Source organism: Aricia agestis, chromosome 3 (genome assembly GCF_905147365.1).
Source record: "Aricia agestis chromosome 3, ilAriAges1.1, whole genome shotgun sequence".
NCBI classification, from domain to species: Eukaryota; Metazoa; Arthropoda; class Insecta; order Lepidoptera; family Lycaenidae; genus Aricia; species Aricia agestis.
The window spans coordinates 5108992-5128317 of NC_056408.1; the positions used below are offsets into that span (position 1 = coordinate 5108992).

At 39.6% G+C, this 19326-nt stretch overlaps 1 protein-coding gene across 1 annotated transcript in view; it reads right to left on the reverse strand.

The window, feature by feature from the left end:
- The window catches only part of LOC121740584 (cadherin-99C), a 190473-nt gene that overhangs the window by 13776 nt on the left and 157371 nt on the right, over positions 1-19326 (reverse strand). Inside the window, exons 5-26 of the mRNA XM_042133320.1 lie at positions 18603-18668; positions 18129-18307; positions 16679-16801; positions 13668-13907; positions 12791-12940; positions 11912-12130; positions 10601-10795; positions 10174-10311; positions 8728-8877; positions 7989-8103; positions 7217-7419; positions 6054-6194; positions 5540-5663; positions 5042-5202; positions 4546-4719; positions 4046-4255; positions 3456-3704; positions 2931-3026; positions 2319-2472; positions 1833-2125; positions 1259-1483; positions 738-1006 (exon numbers count right to left, since the gene is read on the reverse strand). Of these exons, the coding sequence (XP_041989254.1) occupies positions 738-1006; positions 1259-1483; positions 1833-2125; positions 2319-2472; positions 2931-3026; positions 3456-3704; positions 4046-4255; positions 4546-4719; positions 5042-5202; positions 5540-5663; positions 6054-6194; positions 7217-7419; positions 7989-8103; positions 8728-8877; positions 10174-10311; positions 10601-10795; positions 11912-12130; positions 12791-12940; positions 13668-13907; positions 16679-16801; positions 18129-18307; positions 18603-18668 (3874 nt within the window). The remainder of the gene's footprint in view (positions 1-737; positions 1007-1258; positions 1484-1832; positions 2126-2318; positions 2473-2930; positions 3027-3455; positions 3705-4045; positions 4256-4545; positions 4720-5041; positions 5203-5539; positions 5664-6053; positions 6195-7216; positions 7420-7988; positions 8104-8727; positions 8878-10173; positions 10312-10600; positions 10796-11911; positions 12131-12790; positions 12941-13667; positions 13908-16678; positions 16802-18128; positions 18308-18602; positions 18669-19326) is intronic.

A 19326-nucleotide genomic window follows, 5' to 3' on the forward strand; every position in this document is an offset into this window, starting at 1 on the left:
AAGTCATTGGGAATGGTAGACGCCATAGGGTTGGACTTTGACGAAAGACGCAACAAGTCTTCGGCGATTTAAATATATATATATATATATATATATATATATATATATATATATATATATATATATATATATATATATATATATATATATATATTACTTATATTTAAAAAAAAAAGTGTCCATGGCGTGATGGACCACAATTAATTAAAATTCATAATATTATTTCAATTATCCTTGGTGCGAAAAATCTAAATAATAAAATAACAAAAAAAGGATATGGACGAACAGTCCATGGACGGCCACAATTTTATAATAATAAAAAAAAAAACCGTAAAAGTTTGTAGCACATAATATAAAAGCAAAGGTAAAAAGCAGCTGCTCGCTATTGTGTGATAGGCAGATGTATATTATGGTCCAGACTGGTATTTAAGTAATATTTATGTTTGATTGTTGCATCATGAGAAAACTACTGAGCCAACTTTGAAGAAAGGCATTATACTTAAAACAGTCCTAATCTTATAATATGCTACTTTTACATAATTATCTGGAAAATTTTATGGCTTTTGCGTGATACTTTGTTATGCGATTCGATGTTGCAAGGACGATGTTACGCGCAACATGTATTTTATATTCATAAATAAATTACTTTGGTGTATGTTTTAGTTAGCATAGGCAGCGGTAATCGTTCACCATCATTCAGCGTAACTTTTCAATTACTATATTCAGTAGAAACTTACTTTTTAACAGTCTCAGATTCTCTTATCAGTATGTCACCCGTATTAGGATCTAGGAGGTACAGCCAAACATCGGTTCCTTTGGGATCACTCTCTAAAGTCCCATTTTCTCCCAAATAGAACCTTGGAGTGACTTTCTCTAGGCCGGCCACTAGGCCGCTCTTCTCTTCAACGACATTTAGTAAGTTTCTAGCTTGAAGCGTTGTCATAGCATCGGAACCAATGTCTCCAATCTCGATGATAAATTGGTTTTCTTTTTGTAGAAGATTTATCTGAAAATAAAGATCAGATTGTAAATGAATGATACAACAAGTGAGATTCAAGAGGCATGAATTCGCTGTTTCATTTAACATATTAAAAAGAAACAAGAAATGTGTAAGACGTGTAGTAATTTTCTCTTTCCAATTTTTATTAAATTCGGCCTAGTTGTCTAGGCGTGAAGATATAACAGACGGACAGATGAATAGTCATTCATAATATAAGAATGAATGTAAATGTAAGTTTATAAAGTAATTTTTACTTACAACAACGGAAGCTCTGGCAGTCTTATAGAACTCTTCCTTAGGATTGTCTCTGGCCATCACATTGAATTTGAACGGCAAGTAATCGTGTGGGACACTCTCAAATGTCTTGATATTCGTTATAACTCCAGTATCGGAGTCCAAACTAAAATATTCTTCAGCTGCTTTTGTCCAGGAGTTCTTCTTGTATTCTATTTTACCGTAGTCACCGCTATCTTTATCCTTGGCCTGAAATTAAAATATATATTCAAGGACTAACCAAATATGAAGGAGAACGTTTTATACTTTGCCAAAAATTGGCGATTACCCAAACAGTTGCAGATGGGCCTTATCATACTAGTGTTATAACTTTTAAATTACCTAAATCAAGAGATTTTCCCCGCAATTTTATTCGTTAAGATATGCTTTATAGCGTTGAACCATGCATTTTTCCGACACAAAACTGTATCACAGTTTCTAATGTCAATTCCTGCTCAAAGTATCTTCATACCAAATTCATTAAAATCACATCAAATTGTAATTGATAGGCGGAAACACTTTCTAGTTTATAAAGCTCTATAATTTCAAAAACGCTTACCTTGACTTGCAACAGGTTTGTGCCCAAAGGCATGTCTTTGGTGGCGATCGCAAAGTATTTCCCCTTGGCCGCCATTATAGTCGACTGGTCGGGGAACACAAACACTGGCGCATTATCATTCACATCTGTCACATGGACTCTGATCTTGGCTTTATGCTGGTCTAGATTGATAAGACCCTGAATTGACTCCAGCTGGACTTCTAAGGTGTATTCTGTTAGAGTTTCATAGTCTAATGACCCGTTGAGGTAGATAGCGCAGTCCCTTTCTTCGGTTAGTTTCACGTAGAAAACACCTGAAAGATGATGTTAGTTATTATAGCTTGTATGTAAAGGATAATATCTCAAATCGAACATAGAACATCTCATGTTGCTACAAGATAATGAACCCGTGACTTTCGCTGCACCCACACGCAGCCAACAGAGACATAAAGGTCGTCAAGACATTAATATTATGTCGACGTGAAGTAAAATAACTGAACTGTATACCTTTTTGAGACGTTTCAGTAAGTAAACACTTTAGCGGCGTGTCCTTAGAATGCTTGTTCTTGTTCCAAATCGGCAACGTCCTTATGAGAGTGCCGTTCGGAGAATTTTCTGCAATATGTTCTGTGTACGACGTATCAGGGAAACCAAGTCTGACCTGAAAGTATTGAATTTAAGTATAACCGTTTTCGGATAGGTAGCGAACTAAAATATGTAAACAAACGTTAATTGCCAGTTATACCAGTTTTAATGTTACTAATCAATCGAACAAGTTTACAATCTGTTTTTAGGGTTCCGTACCCAAAGGGTAAAAACGGGACCCTATTACTGAGACTTCGATGTCTGTCCGTCTGTCTGTCTCCAGGCTGTATCTCAAGAACCACTGTAACTAGACTTCTGAAATTTTCACAGATTATGTATATCTGTTTCCGCTATAACAACAAATACTAAAAACAAAACAAAGCTAATATTTAAGGGGGGCTCCCATACAAAAAATACTATTTCTTTACTCTATAAGAGTACGGAACCATTCGTGCGCGATTGCGACTCGCACTTGGCCGATTTTTTTACAATTAGTAAAGGGATGACCCTATAATAGTAGCAGCTAATACATACATCAGCGGGTACAGTAGCGGAGTGGCTGACGTATATGGTGAGACTGATGACCGACGACATAACCGGCTCACCCTGGTCGTACGCTTGCACGTCCACCTGAAAAGGATATTTAAAAAGTGTTTACAACTGTAACGATTAGTTACCGCATTATCAGATGTTTTCAAGATCAGTTTCTTGGTCAATTATAGTAGGTATTAGGGCTCTCGCCCACTGAGACTTTTAGTAGTGATGCAGTCGCGCGTTTATGAAGCGCACGACTGCATCACTACTCGCGCATCACTAACGCGCGATAGTCGTATTTACAACGCCATACAGGACACACAGCGAGCGACTGCATCGCTACAAAATGTCGCAATGGGCGCGCGGCCTAAGTCAAACGAACAACAAATTATTCGATGCGTTAGCTATCAGGCATTTTTATTAACGAACGGTTTTCTCTGTTTGCTAGTGCGTATAGCCTTATTTGCGTACGCAAGTGCGTTCACATTATTATAAAACTTACTAACTTTAAAAAATCATACAAACCGTGTATTCACTATCCGTTTCCTTCCTCAGGTCATCCCGTACTCTGATATCCCCAGTATCAGGTTCCACATGGAAGTATATAGACGCCTTTCCCCTGCCCGCTAGAGCGTATCGTACGCGGTTATGCGGGGGCAATGCGTCTGCATCCACCGCAGTGACAGTTTGTACTAGCGAGCCGATAGGCGCAGTGTCCTCTATAGTTACAGGCCGAATTGGGGATGTAAATACTGGCGCGTTGTCGTTTTTATCCTGAAAATTTTGTTGTATGATTAGAAAGAGATAGGAATGTAAATGCAAAATAGAACTTAGTAAAATCTGTTGCTGTTAGGTTAGCATGCTGGGCAATCTTATACAAAAGTTTGTCCCAAATGTTAATATCTCACGGGAATATAATTTGTTTCTATTCCCGTGATCAACGCATCCCATCTAGTGTGTTGCCCTCCCGCACCAATGTATTACTATTATGCTCATATTGCTTACTCGTATCATTACAACAGCAATACCTACGTTAACACGCGAGTAATAGAGTTTAATATTTAGATATTACCAGAGACTAGTTCTGCGGATGGACATCAGTAAAGTATACTCACATCAACAAGAATCTCCACAGTAGTAGTAGAACCCTTAGTCTCTTCAGCATTTTCCTCTGTACCAACTATCAATTCGTGCCTCGCACTGGTTTCTCTGTCCAATGCCTGTAGTGTCCTAATGAGCCCTGACTTGCGATCTATAGAGAAGAGATCTGTGTCGCCCTTGAGTATGGTGTACGTTATCTCAGGCATCGTGTCTCGGTCTTCAGCCTGAAAATTTCAAATTAGTAAATAGCCTTGGACATAACATATCATGTGAATAGATATTATGGTATTTTTTTAAAATGATGCAAGTTTCAATGGTCACTTAAGGACCTTTATTTTATAGCAATAAATTCAATAAATCGTGTTTACATGCAATTTTAAATTTCATTATTTATTAATGGATTAGTTTTACTACAAAAACTAACATTTCAGATCCTTTGCCAGTTAGTTTACGAAACAAAAGTCAACATCTATCTCCCTCACTCACTACTAAAAAATATAGCTATCCCACTCACATGGACTTTCACGACGGGGTAGTTGGCTGCGTTTTCAGGTACGTGCACGGAGTAAACAGCCTGCGGGAACGTCGGCGGCTCGTCGGGTACGTCGAGTACGGACACGGTTACGGATGCGGTGCCCAGCCGCTTGTCTATGGCGCCATCTGTTGCGGTTACGACGAACGCGTACTCCTGAAATGGTAGACACGAATATTTACTATAATATTATAGTGTGATCAAAAATTTTGTCACTACCGAGATGACGACTATTATACTTGAACTATCATAGCTTACATGGCAATAAGACAGTTAATATGGTCTGGCCCGTGGCCACTAGAGGCACTGTTTGATACAATAAAATTAGTTATTTACTTTTTATGGTAAGAATTTAAAAATCTAGCACTCTTTTTCAGCATAATTTAGCTAAAAATACGAAATATTTAACGGAATGGAATCTACTTATGAGCGAATCGAAATCAAGTTTTAATGATGTAAATTTAAGTAAGTATTTTACCTTAGTATCCTCATAATCTAATTTGGTATTAGTAGTGATGTGTCCAGTCGCATTGTCAATATTAAACGGCAGGTGTTGTGGGATGGTGTAGCTGACTATCGCGTTCACTCCTTCGTCTAGGTCTGTGGCGTGAACGTAGCCTACAGACTCGCCTGATAGACCTGAGTAACAAATAGACACATTTTAAGTAGAGATTGCTGAAATTCGCGAAGTAACAATCTTATATTAGTTTTTTTTTCTTTTCTATATTGCACAAAAGTTAATGGAAATCAAAAAAATTATGAGGATCCATGAATATGAAGTAGATCATAAACATTTACATGAGTAAATAGAAGTATCAGTCGATGAGTGATGCGTAAATAGTTAATTTTAAAACAGATTACGTTTTGGTAATTGATAATAATCTTCGCGTGTGTGTGTATAATTCTTCGCTTTCCTAACGCGAATCGATTAAGTTTGAAAAGCTTTGCCTTTCTTAACCTAGCAAATATTACAGACCTTCTTTCACGCTAAAATTGTAGGATTCCTCGTCGAATTTGGGATTGTTGTCGTTTATGTCTGTTACTTTGATGTTGACTGTCGCCGTGGTGGACAGCTTGCCTGGATCTTCAGCTTTCACCATCTGTAAAAAGTTAAAATACAATTAAATTAAGAAAGCGTGCGAAGTATGTAAAAGTTTGTGATGACTGATGGATAGATGGATGGACAATTTTTCTGTTCTAAACAAGTTATTAAACATAAAATGATTATTATTTACTTATACTTGAAATGGTAGTTGTTTTTTACTAAAGTTATAGAGTAATAAATATCTCTCTCTGCTAAAGGTCAATTTTGTTCTGGAAAACATAAACCATTCCTGCATGTGTTTTCGCTGCAGATATACGGAATACTTTAATAAATCATTACTACAAAGATAAAAATACGGCAGGATGGTTTTCACCAGAGGATAATATTTGTAAGATAGTTTAATAGGGGATTAATATTTGTAAAAAAAAAAGAATTTCCTGCTTACCAACTGATATCTAGTCAGGACTTCTCTGTCCAGTCCTCGAATGACAGTGATGATTCCAGTGTTGGATCCTATCGCGAACTGACGTAGATCGTTCCCGGATACTATCGAGTACGTCACTGGCTCGTTCTCTGGATCTTTGGCCTGAAAAAATTATTTAAAAATATCACATTAACAATACTATTGTGTAAGTAAAATGTTACGATAAGAGAAACTGCATAAGAGGCAAATGGTGGATCTTCCTTATTTAGTTGGGTAATATCAAGTCAATGTTAGTGTTCCCAGCCGGGATTCATATAAGCTGACCAAAATAAAAAAAAACCGGCCAAGTGCCAGTTGGTCGCGCCCATGAAGAGTTCCGCAGCAGCAATAAGGTTTATTTTTATGAAATTTAGAGGTTTTGATTTATTTTTACATTTCAGTTGATTTTATGGAAGTTAATTTAAGGTTTACCATTTATGGCGTATAAAAAAACTACTAGGTAGATCTCATTCAAACCCATTTTCGTTGGTAGTTTTTATAGTAATGTATATCATATATTTTTTTTAGACACAAATTTTACCACTTTGGAAGAGTCTCTCTTGCAAACTATTCAGGTTAGAAAAAAATATGTTTGAAACTTCAATATGATTTTTGAAGACCTATCCATAGATACCCCACACGCATAGTTTAGATGAAAAAAAATTTTTTTGTTTCAGTTGTACCTATGAGCCCTAAAATTTTTAATAATTTTTCCATTTTTGTATCAAAATCTTAATGCGGTTCACAGACTATATTTACTTACCAAGTTTCAATTGTATAGCTCTTATAGTTTCGGAGAAAAGTGGATGTGACATACGGACGGACAGACAGACAGACAGACAGACAGACATGACGAATCTATATGGGTTCCGTTTTTTGCCATTTGGCTACGGAACCCTAAAAACGTAGGTTGACCCATAGATTATACACAAATATATTTGAGATCTGCCTATAAATCTATTTCTGTAGTGTGACGCTGGTACGGTTTTTTTGGCCATAATATATTGTATTTAAACATCGACAGCCTTAGTAGACAAGTGACAAGTGATTATCGTAAACGCTAACAAAATGTATGCGATTTGACACAAGTCATCTCTTCGCTAGCAAATACTATTTATACTCAATTTAACCGCGCAGTAACTTACGGTGACAGTAGTGACGGTGGAGTTGATGGCGGCGCCCTCGGAGACGGGGGCGAAGTAGTCCCTGGCGGAGAACTGCGGGGGGCGCGTGTTGGGCCCCGGGGCGACCGCCAACTCGACTATGCCCTGCGAGCTGAGCCCTGCCGCGTCTGTGGCTCGGACGGTAACGCTGTACTGCTCGCCCGCTACTAGACGACCCGTGCTCGCTGTAATGTTGATATTTATTATATAGGTCGTTAAATGGAAAAGGTATTGAAATGCAGAAAATAGTGTGTTTTGTGTAACACTCGTGGTATTATTTATGTGTAAAAAACCGTGCGTTGACTGTAAAAAACATAGTTGCGTTGACTGTAAAACTGTGTTTATGTAATCATTTTATAATTTATAGTGACAAAAAAAACAAACACTTGTGTAACAAGATATAGTTATTAATTATTAGTTAACCAATGCGGATGAAACTAAAAGTATTTTATTTATTTATTTATTTTATAGACTCACCAACAGAACAGCATTTGTGACATTTTATAATTAGGATGGTAAACTATGACGAATTCGAAATCTTCCTGGATGTGCGAAGTCAAACTTCGTTGAGAATTTAATACGAGCGACTTGTTTTCTTCTACACTTTAACGGCAGGGTACTAATTAGTCAAGCCATGACACTTGCGATATTAAGTATACTGTTTATGATTTCTAACTTCGCTATCGAAATTTTCTAATCTCCAACTCTTAACAACTTAAATAAGTTAATACAACGTGCATGTGCTAGTGCTTACATATGACTCCTGTGAGGGGGTCAATAGTGAACTTGTTACCGCCGTTGTTGGACACGTGGTATAGACTGTATAATATCCGCGCGTTCTCGCCCTCGTCCGCGTCTGTTGCTTCCACCTGAAAATTGGGAATGAATGAATGAATAAATGAATGATGAGTGGTTTTAACCCATCAAGCCCCAAGCGGCATCCGGCTGCCGCATAACAATTGAAAATCTATTGTGTCTGCGATTAGCATGATGGAGGTGTTAAGAGGGGTCAAAAGGTTTCGTGGGACATGACTTCCTTAAAATATACCTGAACTTTCTTAAATTCAGGCCAAATTACTACGTGGATCATTTATGTAGCCTCTTAAAATTCGCGACCTTTAAAAAAATCGTATGTTACACTTTTGTAAGTTTCAAAGCATCTGCCGATGATGTCGTTTCTAGGCATATTTGTTTACAAAGCGTAGTGTTCGTAGGACATGAAAATGCCATCGTTTTGGTGCCTAGACATTAAATATTATAGCTACCGGTAATCTATATCAGGCAGCTTATTAGCAGATCACTAAAACATGATTAAACATTTTAACTAACCCTCAATATAGCTAACTCGGTCACGTTTCGATGTATCTATTACTTTCAATATAAACAATATAGCATATATTTTTTTGTTTTAAAGTTACGTTCCCACTTTCAGACACGTCAACCTTATAACATCCTTTCTTTAGGCCGGGGGTAGAAAATTGGTTCTTTCTCACCTTATAAACAGCAATAGGTTCTAAGCTGGCCGGTACCGTGATGGGTTGTGTTTTGGGTATGACGGGCGCGTTGTCGTTCACGTCCAGTAGATTTACTGTGAGAGAGTACGGTGCGGATGCAGCACCGCCGTTCGCTTCCCGGGCTACGAGCTGAAATATTATAAGAAAATAGTATTAAAATCAAATATATCATCATAATTATGACCTCATGACGTGTAAGCTGCTAACCGATTTTCATGACTTTTTTTTTATGAGATAAGGGGGCAAACGAGCAAACGCGTCACCTGATAGAAAGTAACTTCCGTCGCCCATGGACACTCGCAGCATCAGAAGAGCTGCAGGTGCGTTGCCGGCCTTTTAAGAGGGAATAGGGAAGGGTAGGGTAGGGTAGGGTAGGGAATAGGGGATTGGGCCTCCGGTAAACTCACTCACTCGGCGAAACACAGCGCAAGCGCTGTTTCACGCCGGTTTTTTGTGAGAACGTGGTATTTCTCCGGTCGTGCCGGCCCATTCGTGCCGAAGCATGGCTCTCCCACGTATATACCAGACTTCAGTTATCCAATGTCCTTTACATTGGATAGTTTTCATCAAGGCATATTATTGGATAGTTTTAATAATGTACAGTTTTCCTGAGATATAAGTTATAGAGACATAATATTCAATGTCTGTAGTCTGTGACTAAATTTTGTAGATCCCAGCAAAGCGATAGCTTTGCGATTTATTGAAAGCTTGGAAATGGTGAAATCTTAAAAATAATATATTCAAAGTTTTGTATAAATACTGGGTGATTTGTTGAGTGATTAATGGTCACAGCACACATATCAACTCGGAAAGGGATCGTCACCTAGTAGCGCCTGTACGTCAACTCGGCTACGGCTAGGCGACGCCTCGCTTACGGCTCGGGGAAGGGGAAAGGGGCAAGGGTGGACGAAGAAACGTAAGCTTGAGTACGGAGAGACGTAAGCACGGGGACGACGAGCCGTAAGCGGGAGGACGACGAGTCGTAAGCGGGTGGACGACGAGCCGTAAGCGGGTGGATGACGAGCCGTCCACGCGTCGCATCCCGGTTCGGAACCTGTTCCGAGGCGAGGCGATTACGTTATGGTTCCACTTAGCCCGGGCGCGCACTAGCGGCCAGGTCGCGGCGGCCATCAAAAGTATGGTGTGGCCGCAGGTCGCGTTGCGGCCAGGTGCGCGTCGTCTATGGCGGTGTCATACTAAGGTATCTATCTCGATGGCCACCGCGACCTGGCCGCTGCGGCTTGGCCGCTGGTGCGCGCCCGGGCTTTGTGTGCGTTGCAGTAGGCACTAGGCAGTTTCATACAAACAATATTGAACGGCCCGAGGCGATACGGTGCCGATCCCTTTCCGAGTTGATATGTGTGCTGTGACCTTAAAACAAATTAAAGGACCTCAAACATCTATTGGCTTTTGTTGTATACGTACCTGTATTCTAAATTTTCCACTATTGGGCGCTTCGCGGTCGAGATTTTCGTTGCTGACCACCAAAAAGCCATCTTTGTCGATATCGAAGAAGCTGTTCGTCAGTTCGAATGTATATTTCGGTATCGGATCGCCCGGTCCCTGAAAAATAAAAATAAAAATAGAACTCTAGTTTAAATAGTATCGAATCGGTTGACTTAATATTAAAATTTAACTCAACGCGGTCACAACACTATAATAACAGCTCCAAGTTTTATGAACCAGATTGCAGATTCTAGATGTTGTAGTCTCAGCCAGATCAACTTAAACTACCCAAACGTACGATTGAGAATTGAAACAGGAATATAAAAAACATCACCGAAGCATCGGAATAATTTTTATCGACAAAAAAAACTATAGTTGAACCTAAACCATCTTGTTTTCAACTTACCAGATCACTATCACTAACGCTCAGTCGTATAGGTTGTCCAGCATTATCCAGTACTTTGGTGCCTTTAGGAGAGTTCTCCTCGACTCTCCCCTCGTCAGCTGTAGCGGAGACTACCGGCGGGTTCGCGTCGACTGGTCTCACGGTTATGGTTAACTTGGCAGTGGTAAAACGCTTCCCTTCGGAGATTTCTTCCGCCTGGAAAAGTTAAGTTTATTTAGTAATGAACTTGTGTGAGTGTCTAAACACACTAGGCCGAAGTTACGCGGCTTGATTACGTCCGCAATGTCAAACGCATACAAAATACGGACGGAACGGTCATAGGTAATTTAAAAAACATTGCAGGCGGAATCATGCGCAGTTTACGCCGCGTAACTTCGGCCTAGTGTGTTTAGACACTTATTGTGAGATTTTATAAATTGCATTGAAAGATGAGAAATATTTCGATCAGTGGTAATAATAATAATTATTTGCTATCGTTTATGTAGCGTCACACAGAGAAAGTACACACAGTGTACACAGGACACTGTAGTTTGTAGTCTGCTGACCAGCTTGCTATATTCACTTGTTGCCTGGTTTCCCACTCTATAGTTGTCAGAGTCCCCTCTCTATGTACAGTAGTCCGGCTCCCCACTCTCGTACAGTAGTCCGGCTCCCCAGTCCCAACTCACCTTGATGATCAGGTTGAACTTCTTGGCGATGCTGGTGTCAACGGGCAACAGCTGTCTCACGGCGCCGGTGTTGGCGTCTATGTCGAAGTACGTCACCCAGCTGTCCGGCTCCCCACTTTCTGTACAGTAGTCCGGCTCCCCACTTTCTGTACAGTAGTCCAGCTCCCCAGTCCCCACTCACCTTGATGATCAGGTTGAACTTCTTGGCAATACTGGTTTCGACGGGCAGCAGCTGTCTGACGGCGCCGGTATTGACGTATATGTCGAAGTACGTCACCCACCTGTCCGGCTCCCCACTTTCTGTACAGTAGTCCGGCTCCCCAGTCCTCACTCACCTTGATGATCAGGTTGAACTTCTTGGCAATGCTGGTTTCAACGGGCAGCAGCTGTCTGAAGGCGCCGGTATTGACGTATATGTCGAAGTACGTCACCCACCTGTCCGGCTCCCCACTTTCTGTACAGTAGTCCGGCTCCCCAGTCCCCACTCACCTTGATGATCAAGTTGAACTTCTTGGCGATGCTGGTGTCGACGGGTAGCAGCTGTCTCACGGCGCCGGTGTTGGCGTCTATGTCGAAGTACGTCACCCACTTGTCCGGCTCCCCACTTTCTGTACAGTAGTCCGGCTCCCCAGTCCCCACTCACCTTGATAATCAAGTTGAACTTCTTGGCGATGCTGGTGTCGACGGGCAGCAGCTGTCTCACGGCGCCGGTGTTGGCGTCTATGTCGAAGTACGTCGCCCAGCTGTCCGGCTCCCCACTCTCTATGCTGTATTTAATCCGGGCGTTTAATGTATCCATGTCAACCGCTTGGATCTTCTCCGGTTCGATTGTTAGTATGCCCGCTAGGACTCCGCCGTTGACCTTGAAATAAAAAAAATGGACAATATCAGCTATATTCTACATTCTGACAAGAGATGGCATTGGTATATTATAATCAAATGGGAAGAGGCGATAATCATCAAAGCAACAATTAATGATGCGTCGGACGTCTTATTAGAACTTTTAATCGGTACAGACCATAAAGTTAATATACCTAGCGGAATAGAGCAATCTCTCTCTCTCTCTCAAATCTCGACCTGTCAAACGAAACCGAAATTGGTTTCATCTGTGTGTAAAAATATGTGTACCTACGTATACACTTACACAAGCATGATTGAATATGATTTCTATGAGATTAAATTGTCAACGTGCGGCACGTGCCGACTGGACGTCAAAAAAAGAGTGCCGCTGTCATGTATCACACGTCTCTTTTTACCACGCACTGTTACTGATAGTGACATCTCTATTGCTCAGGCTTTTGTTTCTCTATTCTGCTAGGCATATTAACTTTATGGTACAGACGCGTGATTGGTAGCTTTTAAAATTGGTGTCGTCAAATTTTGTAGTTTGCACCGACTACCGTTCAGAGTTATTTTACTTTTGAGAGCACATTTATGCCAATGATATACAGACTCCCATAAAATTTAAATAACTCTCTAGAGTCTAGAGGGAAGTGGGAACAGTATACTTGGCGTAACTTACATAGCTAGTATACTCAGGGTTGATGCAGGCTCCTTCATGCATGGTGCAGCCCTGGTAGATGAAGGACGGATCCTGATCATCATCATCCAACACGTTGACGGTCAGCGTCGTGGTGCTGGACAGACGGTTCTTGGTGTCACGAGCTCGGTCCTGAAATAGAAAGATATTGTGTTAGTCTAAGATCAAGGATGAAAAAGAATTTAGCTTTGAAAAAAGAAATTGCGAACCATATTAAAAAAAAAAGTCCTTAATAAACAACACGTCAATAATTTCAAAAGTATAACGGTCTGTATATTAAATATGCATGTTGCCATTGTTATTCTGTACTAGATTTTAACATGACCACAAATAGGTGGCATACCCAGAAACCACAAATGCTGAGCTTCTGTTAACCAGGATATAGATACAGAGGACAGACTAGGTAGCCACAAAACTTTTTAACTTCTCAGGAGGGTTCTAGTTTATAAATCTATCTCTGAACCCGCAACGAAATGAATAAGAAGAATGTACGAGGAGTAGGAAACTATTAACTCCGATGAATTTCTCTTTGATTGAGTGTTAATAAACTAGATCAATATTAAAGGTGAAGCCAAACGAGCGTAATTTTGTGAGTCGTGAGTCGCGGAATTTCGGTCACGTAAATTATTTTTCATACCTATCATAACTCACAAAATTACGCTCCTGTGAATGAAGTAGGAATTTGCTATGAAACTGAATGCAGCAGAATTTCTGCGAATAGAAATTCTGCGACTCACGACTCACAAAATTATACTTCAAACGAGTAGACTCACAAAATTATACTTCAAACAAATAATTTTGTGAGACGTTTGTTTTGTCGCTTCACCCTAAAAGGATACAATGTTTTATTAATACTTACAGAAGCAACAATAGTGACTAGATACTTCTGGTTCCTCTCGTAGTCCAGACTCCTGTTCACCGCGACCTGGCCTTGATGAGGCAGGGGTATGGTGAAGTATTCATAACCGTCTGCCGCATGAGCAGCCTCCAGGGTACCATTGTCCCCCGGTACCACGAAGTACTCAGCGAGACCGTTGACTCCTGTGTCTATGTCTTTGGCGCGTACTCCATCGAAGATCGTCGAACCTATTGGTACCAGCTGAAAAGGGTAATAAGGATTACGAATGCTGATAGGCACTTAAAATAGAAGTCAGATAAATTACAATAGACTTCGAAATTAAATAATGTCTACAATGTTGCAACTTTTTAATTTCTTCACTTTCTTGACGGACTATATATCTCGGCAAATTGTGATGTTATTAAAATCCTGACAGCTTAATCCGCGGGGACCACCCTAGATTCAAACGACAATCGGCACATGACTTGAACATTTTAGCAAATAACAAGCATCATTGCTTGCAATTGCGTTTATGATTTGCAATATTCAGTGAAAGAAATATTCGATTCATGCGTCCGCTTATAGACCTCGTATGGATTTATTCGTTTTGGTTCCCATAGATCCATCGTATCTATTTGTGATCGGTTTGTCTTTCAGGTTTTCTGACCACCTGGTGGGAGGCCGTCCTACGCTGCGACATCGGCAATTGACAAGCATTTATCGGAAGTGAATAAGATATACCTCAAGCATCCGTACTCATATTAAAAACGCAGATGTTTGCCAGTCTGTCTGTAAGTCGATATGCTTAAAAACGATTTACATAAAATTATAATGGGCAAAAATGTATGGGCTCTGGTATATTGCTCAACAGGAATGGATTGTATATTTTTAGGAAGGTATACCCATGTACATTAATGACCAATAGGGCGCTTGTCAAGATTCGTTGTACTTTTTGAGTAAAGCCATGTTAAAAGTGACATCGGCGCTCATATTACATTTCATGCTGATAACATCACGTTACATTATAGCATGATTATTTTTAGGGTTCCGTAGTCAACAAGGAACTCTTATATGATACTCCCCTATCCCTCTCCCCTACACATCAAATGGTTTTGTTTTTAATAATGCTCTTGTCCCTGATTTTAAGTTGAGGGATTTATGTTCCTCATACAATTATTTATGTAACACATATACAGTCTTATGTCTACACTTATCTTCTATTTATATTTTCTGTTCTGTCATCGTTACCTGCTCCGCCGTCCAAGGGTGAGCAGTATGAGGGAGGGGTTAAACTACTACTGTGAGCGTAAATCTAAGGTGTACTGTCTAAGACAAGACATCCGTAACCTTTCTAAGAGCAAATAAATCTTACCACATAGACGACAAAAACTACGCCGGTAACGCCGGCCTTGTACGTTGACTCTACATTATTTCAAAAAGTACAGTTGCTAGGAGCTGGGTGCCATATAACTTTTTTACCTACTCACTAAGAGCTATCTAATGGTATATATTTTATCTCTGTTGAGCAATATACCAAAATGCCCACGATCCTGGCAATGAGGATTCCAGGCAATAAAATAATTTTTATTGTTGTAACAAAAATAAGTGATAATACTTTAGGGTGTGTACGTGTTCCTTGTAGAGAGTTCACTGTGAAAGTGGAAGCGCTGAAAGACGAATTTTTTTTTTCACTTTTGTATGGGCAAGAGTCCCGGGAGCGTCACGAGTTTCCCCATACAAAAGTTAAAAAAAATATTCGTCGATAAATTCTAATCTTTGTCTTTCACGACACAAATTATTCGCACGTAAACAACAGCCTTTGCAATAAATTACCTAAATTGCACGGCTAAGGGCCAACCCACACGTACCACAACCACACGACAACCGCAACCACACGACAACCACACGACGTGGTCGGGCGTATATTTCGTATTGTAAATGAACTGGAACATTCACACGTACCACATTTTGCAGTCGTTACTCTTAAGTTGTCGACCACTTGTAAAATACCGACCACATCGCAACCACATCACAACCACAACGTTGCGTTGATGCAACGACAGGCCACCCGCGCTCTTCCCCCCCCCCCCCATTCATTTCTTCAGGGGGGCGAAACTTTAACGAAAAAGAAAGAAAAAATTCCACGCCTCGACTCCAAACGAGGCGTGGAATCGCGGTCGTCTTCTTCTTATCAATAATATATAATATAGCAAGGATAGCAACAATAAAGTGTCCTCTTCGAAATCCATGACTTTGGGCAAGACGTGTTTCCGCTATAAAAGCCGGAGTCGAACTACAATAGTTCGACTTGCACATGACGCAACCACATCGCAACCACTGGCGATAACGCAACCACGTCGTCATTTTGTCGGTATCACAAAGCAACCACAAAATGCTGCAGCGACACCATTCACACGTAACCACAGCTCGACGACATTTTGTCGTTGCGATGTCGTGTGGTTGTGGTACGTGTGGGTTGGCCCTAAAGTGTAGAGTTCCACATAATTTTTGATTATGTAGCTCTTAAGTAGACCCGCGTCAATCCGACAAACGTATTGCAAGGCCGTGTCGGATTAGTGAATTCGTCGGATTATAGACTACTGCCTAGCTACTGCCTATATTTTTACACATTACAATACCTTATAATGTTAAGATTTTATCTTTACTACAAATAATTTTTCTAAAGCTCGAACTTCCAATCAGCGAGATGTGACCATAACCGTTGCATGCATTGTAACAAAAAAATTACGTGCCTAAGGCCCACTTGCGCAGATCTGGGTTAAAGTTAACCCCGGATTAAACGTTATCTCTTTCGTAAAATATATGAAGAATGTAAGAGATAACACATTATTAACCCCGGTATTAACTTTAACCTGGATCTGTGCAAGTGGACCTAAATAAAAATTGGCCAAAATAATGTTTATGTGCCTAAATTAACCATGCTGTCGGATAACAAGGAGCGCCAGATTAGCCAGGAGCCGGATTGGCGAGGGTGTACTGTATTATGTATTTAATATGTTATTTTCCCTTACCTCAGATACGTTAGTTTCATACGGGACCCCCTGGAACACTGGCGCGTTGTCGTTGATGTCGGACACTCTCACTATCACGGGGATGGTGCGACGCTTCTTCGTCGCTTTCACCTGGCACACCAGCTGTAATAGGCAATAGGCATATTATTAATATGTACAATAAAAATGCTTAGGGGCTGTTTCACCACTTCCTGATAAGTGCCGGATAGGCTATCCACAACTTATCTGACAGATACTCCATACTCTATCTGTCTGTTTGTTAGATACTACTGGTTACAATTGAAAAATAAAATATAAGGGTAAAACTCGTCTCCGTGTTGAGAGAGCTGTATTGGAAGTTACTCTACTATAATAATAATTATTATTATTATTATATTGTATTATAAGTAAAGTTATTAATAAAGTCCAACATATTATTAAGGCACTCTGGGTTAAAGTTAATAATGATGTTATTTCTGTAATTATATTTTGACAAACGATTAGAAAAAATCCAATTTGGGGCAACAGGAGCAAGTAGGCTTATGTCTAGTGTCTCAAATCATTTTTATAAAACCTAAGAAATATTAAATTGCCTGAGACTACGAAAAGTTAAAAAAATCATGTTAAAAATTATTATTTAGTAACGTTATTGTCTAGGTTTCAATATTTCAATCAATCTTTATGTCTGATCGTAACAGTAACATGATTTTACATAAAACGTCAATAACTTTAATAAGAGAAAGTATGGCATATCTATTGTTTTCTAGTCTTTGTAAAGACAACATGAACTATTAAGATTACTCTATGAATATATTAAACCATACATGAACGAGGAGCGCAAAAGGCACCCAAGATGCATTATAATCAAGTAACAAGGCATAATTCTAAGTTTAATCGATTATAGTACAAGAGCCCGGCGTACATTCTCTTCTGGGAAAGGTCACAGGTCACAATAACGTGTAGGCGATATGATAATTTATATTTGAATCGCGTTTTGGTATCGAGCAAATACTTCCTATCAATTAACGGTTACTGCTGTTAAATTGAATGCTGAGCGCAATTTATGTTGGTTTTATCTTAAAATTGGTGTTTTTTGTCGGTTATAACGGATTAAAACACATTTATTTAATCAAATTACTTTTTTAATGTTAATTTTTTAAAAGCCTAAATGTACCACAATTTGTGGAATTTTTGTTATGTAGACAAGAAAGTAACTTATTATAATTTAAAAGTTATCTTACATAATTTAAAAATGTACCATCGGAGACATTGACTGGCAGCTAGAGAACCTGTTAGCAGTGCTATTTGGTCGAGCTATGTAAAGACAACGTTAAATCGTGATCTGTTAGCCGTTTTTGACATACCTTACCAAATTGTAAATATCTGTCTATCCATTCCTCTGACACTTATACCTCTCTAATTTGCCTTCTAATGCAATACATTAATTATTATTATTTATATTTTATCTTACCTGAAACACCATATGCGACAAGTTATCGGCATCTCTGTCGAGAGGCTGCAGCAGCTGCAATCGTTTTCCATCGAGCTCGAACAACGTGGGGCCTTTGGGGAAGACCGTCGACAACACAATATCTACATCTGGCTCCCCGACTATAGGTAGTATTAATGGCGTTGTGGTTTGATTTGTTTCTGAAAAAAAGTTTTAGTTTAGTTTTTCTTTTCGGAGGTCTTTGCTAAATGAGGCTAGGTTGTTAATTTATGTAAAGAAATTGGCTGTGCATACTCAATTTCGGTAAGGGAGCAGTTATTCGTAAACTGTCCTACCGTTTTTTGTCTCTATCAATCGCATATTACTTCACGACAGAAGCGCGATAACAGCTCATACTTAAGTTTAAAAAGTTCTACATCTCCCAGTAAAAATTCTTCTAAAAATGTCAAAGTCTTAAAATTATTAATATTTTATTAACACTTTAAATAGACTTACGTTCTCCTCTGCTTTCTTCAATATCAACTATTATACTCGACTGGCCTGTCTCGACTTCGCACGGCCCTGGACATAAAAATACACCATAAAATGCGCCATCTTTAAAAAAGACACAATTACACAATGTTTTATCTTTGACTGTCAAGCGACTTGCTAACGACTAATACCTATCAGACAAGGACAAAACTCATATTTAAGGACTCTATACACACCGCGTATACGGGTTCACAGTGAGCATTTCCCTTATAACCGGGGAAAAAGGCCCACCACACATTCCCACCACTGCAACTCCTGTGTCGCCAGGATCAACAGTGGTAACCAACCACGAAAACCCTTTGATATGATCTCAGGGATGCCCGAGGGACAAGCTAATCTGTCTTGGGACCCACAACGAAATTAATGAGAAGAAGGTAGTAGGAGATCGTGCATTTCCCTTATAGTAAAATATAAAAGAAACTCTAGAAGTGTTGAAAACTTTATTTCTTCAAAATTAAATAATAAACTTTTTTACAACGAACTCAACAAAAAAGTGTTCTACCAAGAAAGACGTAACGCGGATACAGTAATTGTATAACAAACATTTATGAGCGCCACTAATTGAGGCTGGCGAGAACTTTTATAGCCAACCTGAATAGTTCCAATTTATTTTAATTACGCACCGGACCAGCTCTACGATCCAAATTGATTCCTTGTTCCATAAATATTTGCTATGAAATTGTTGCAT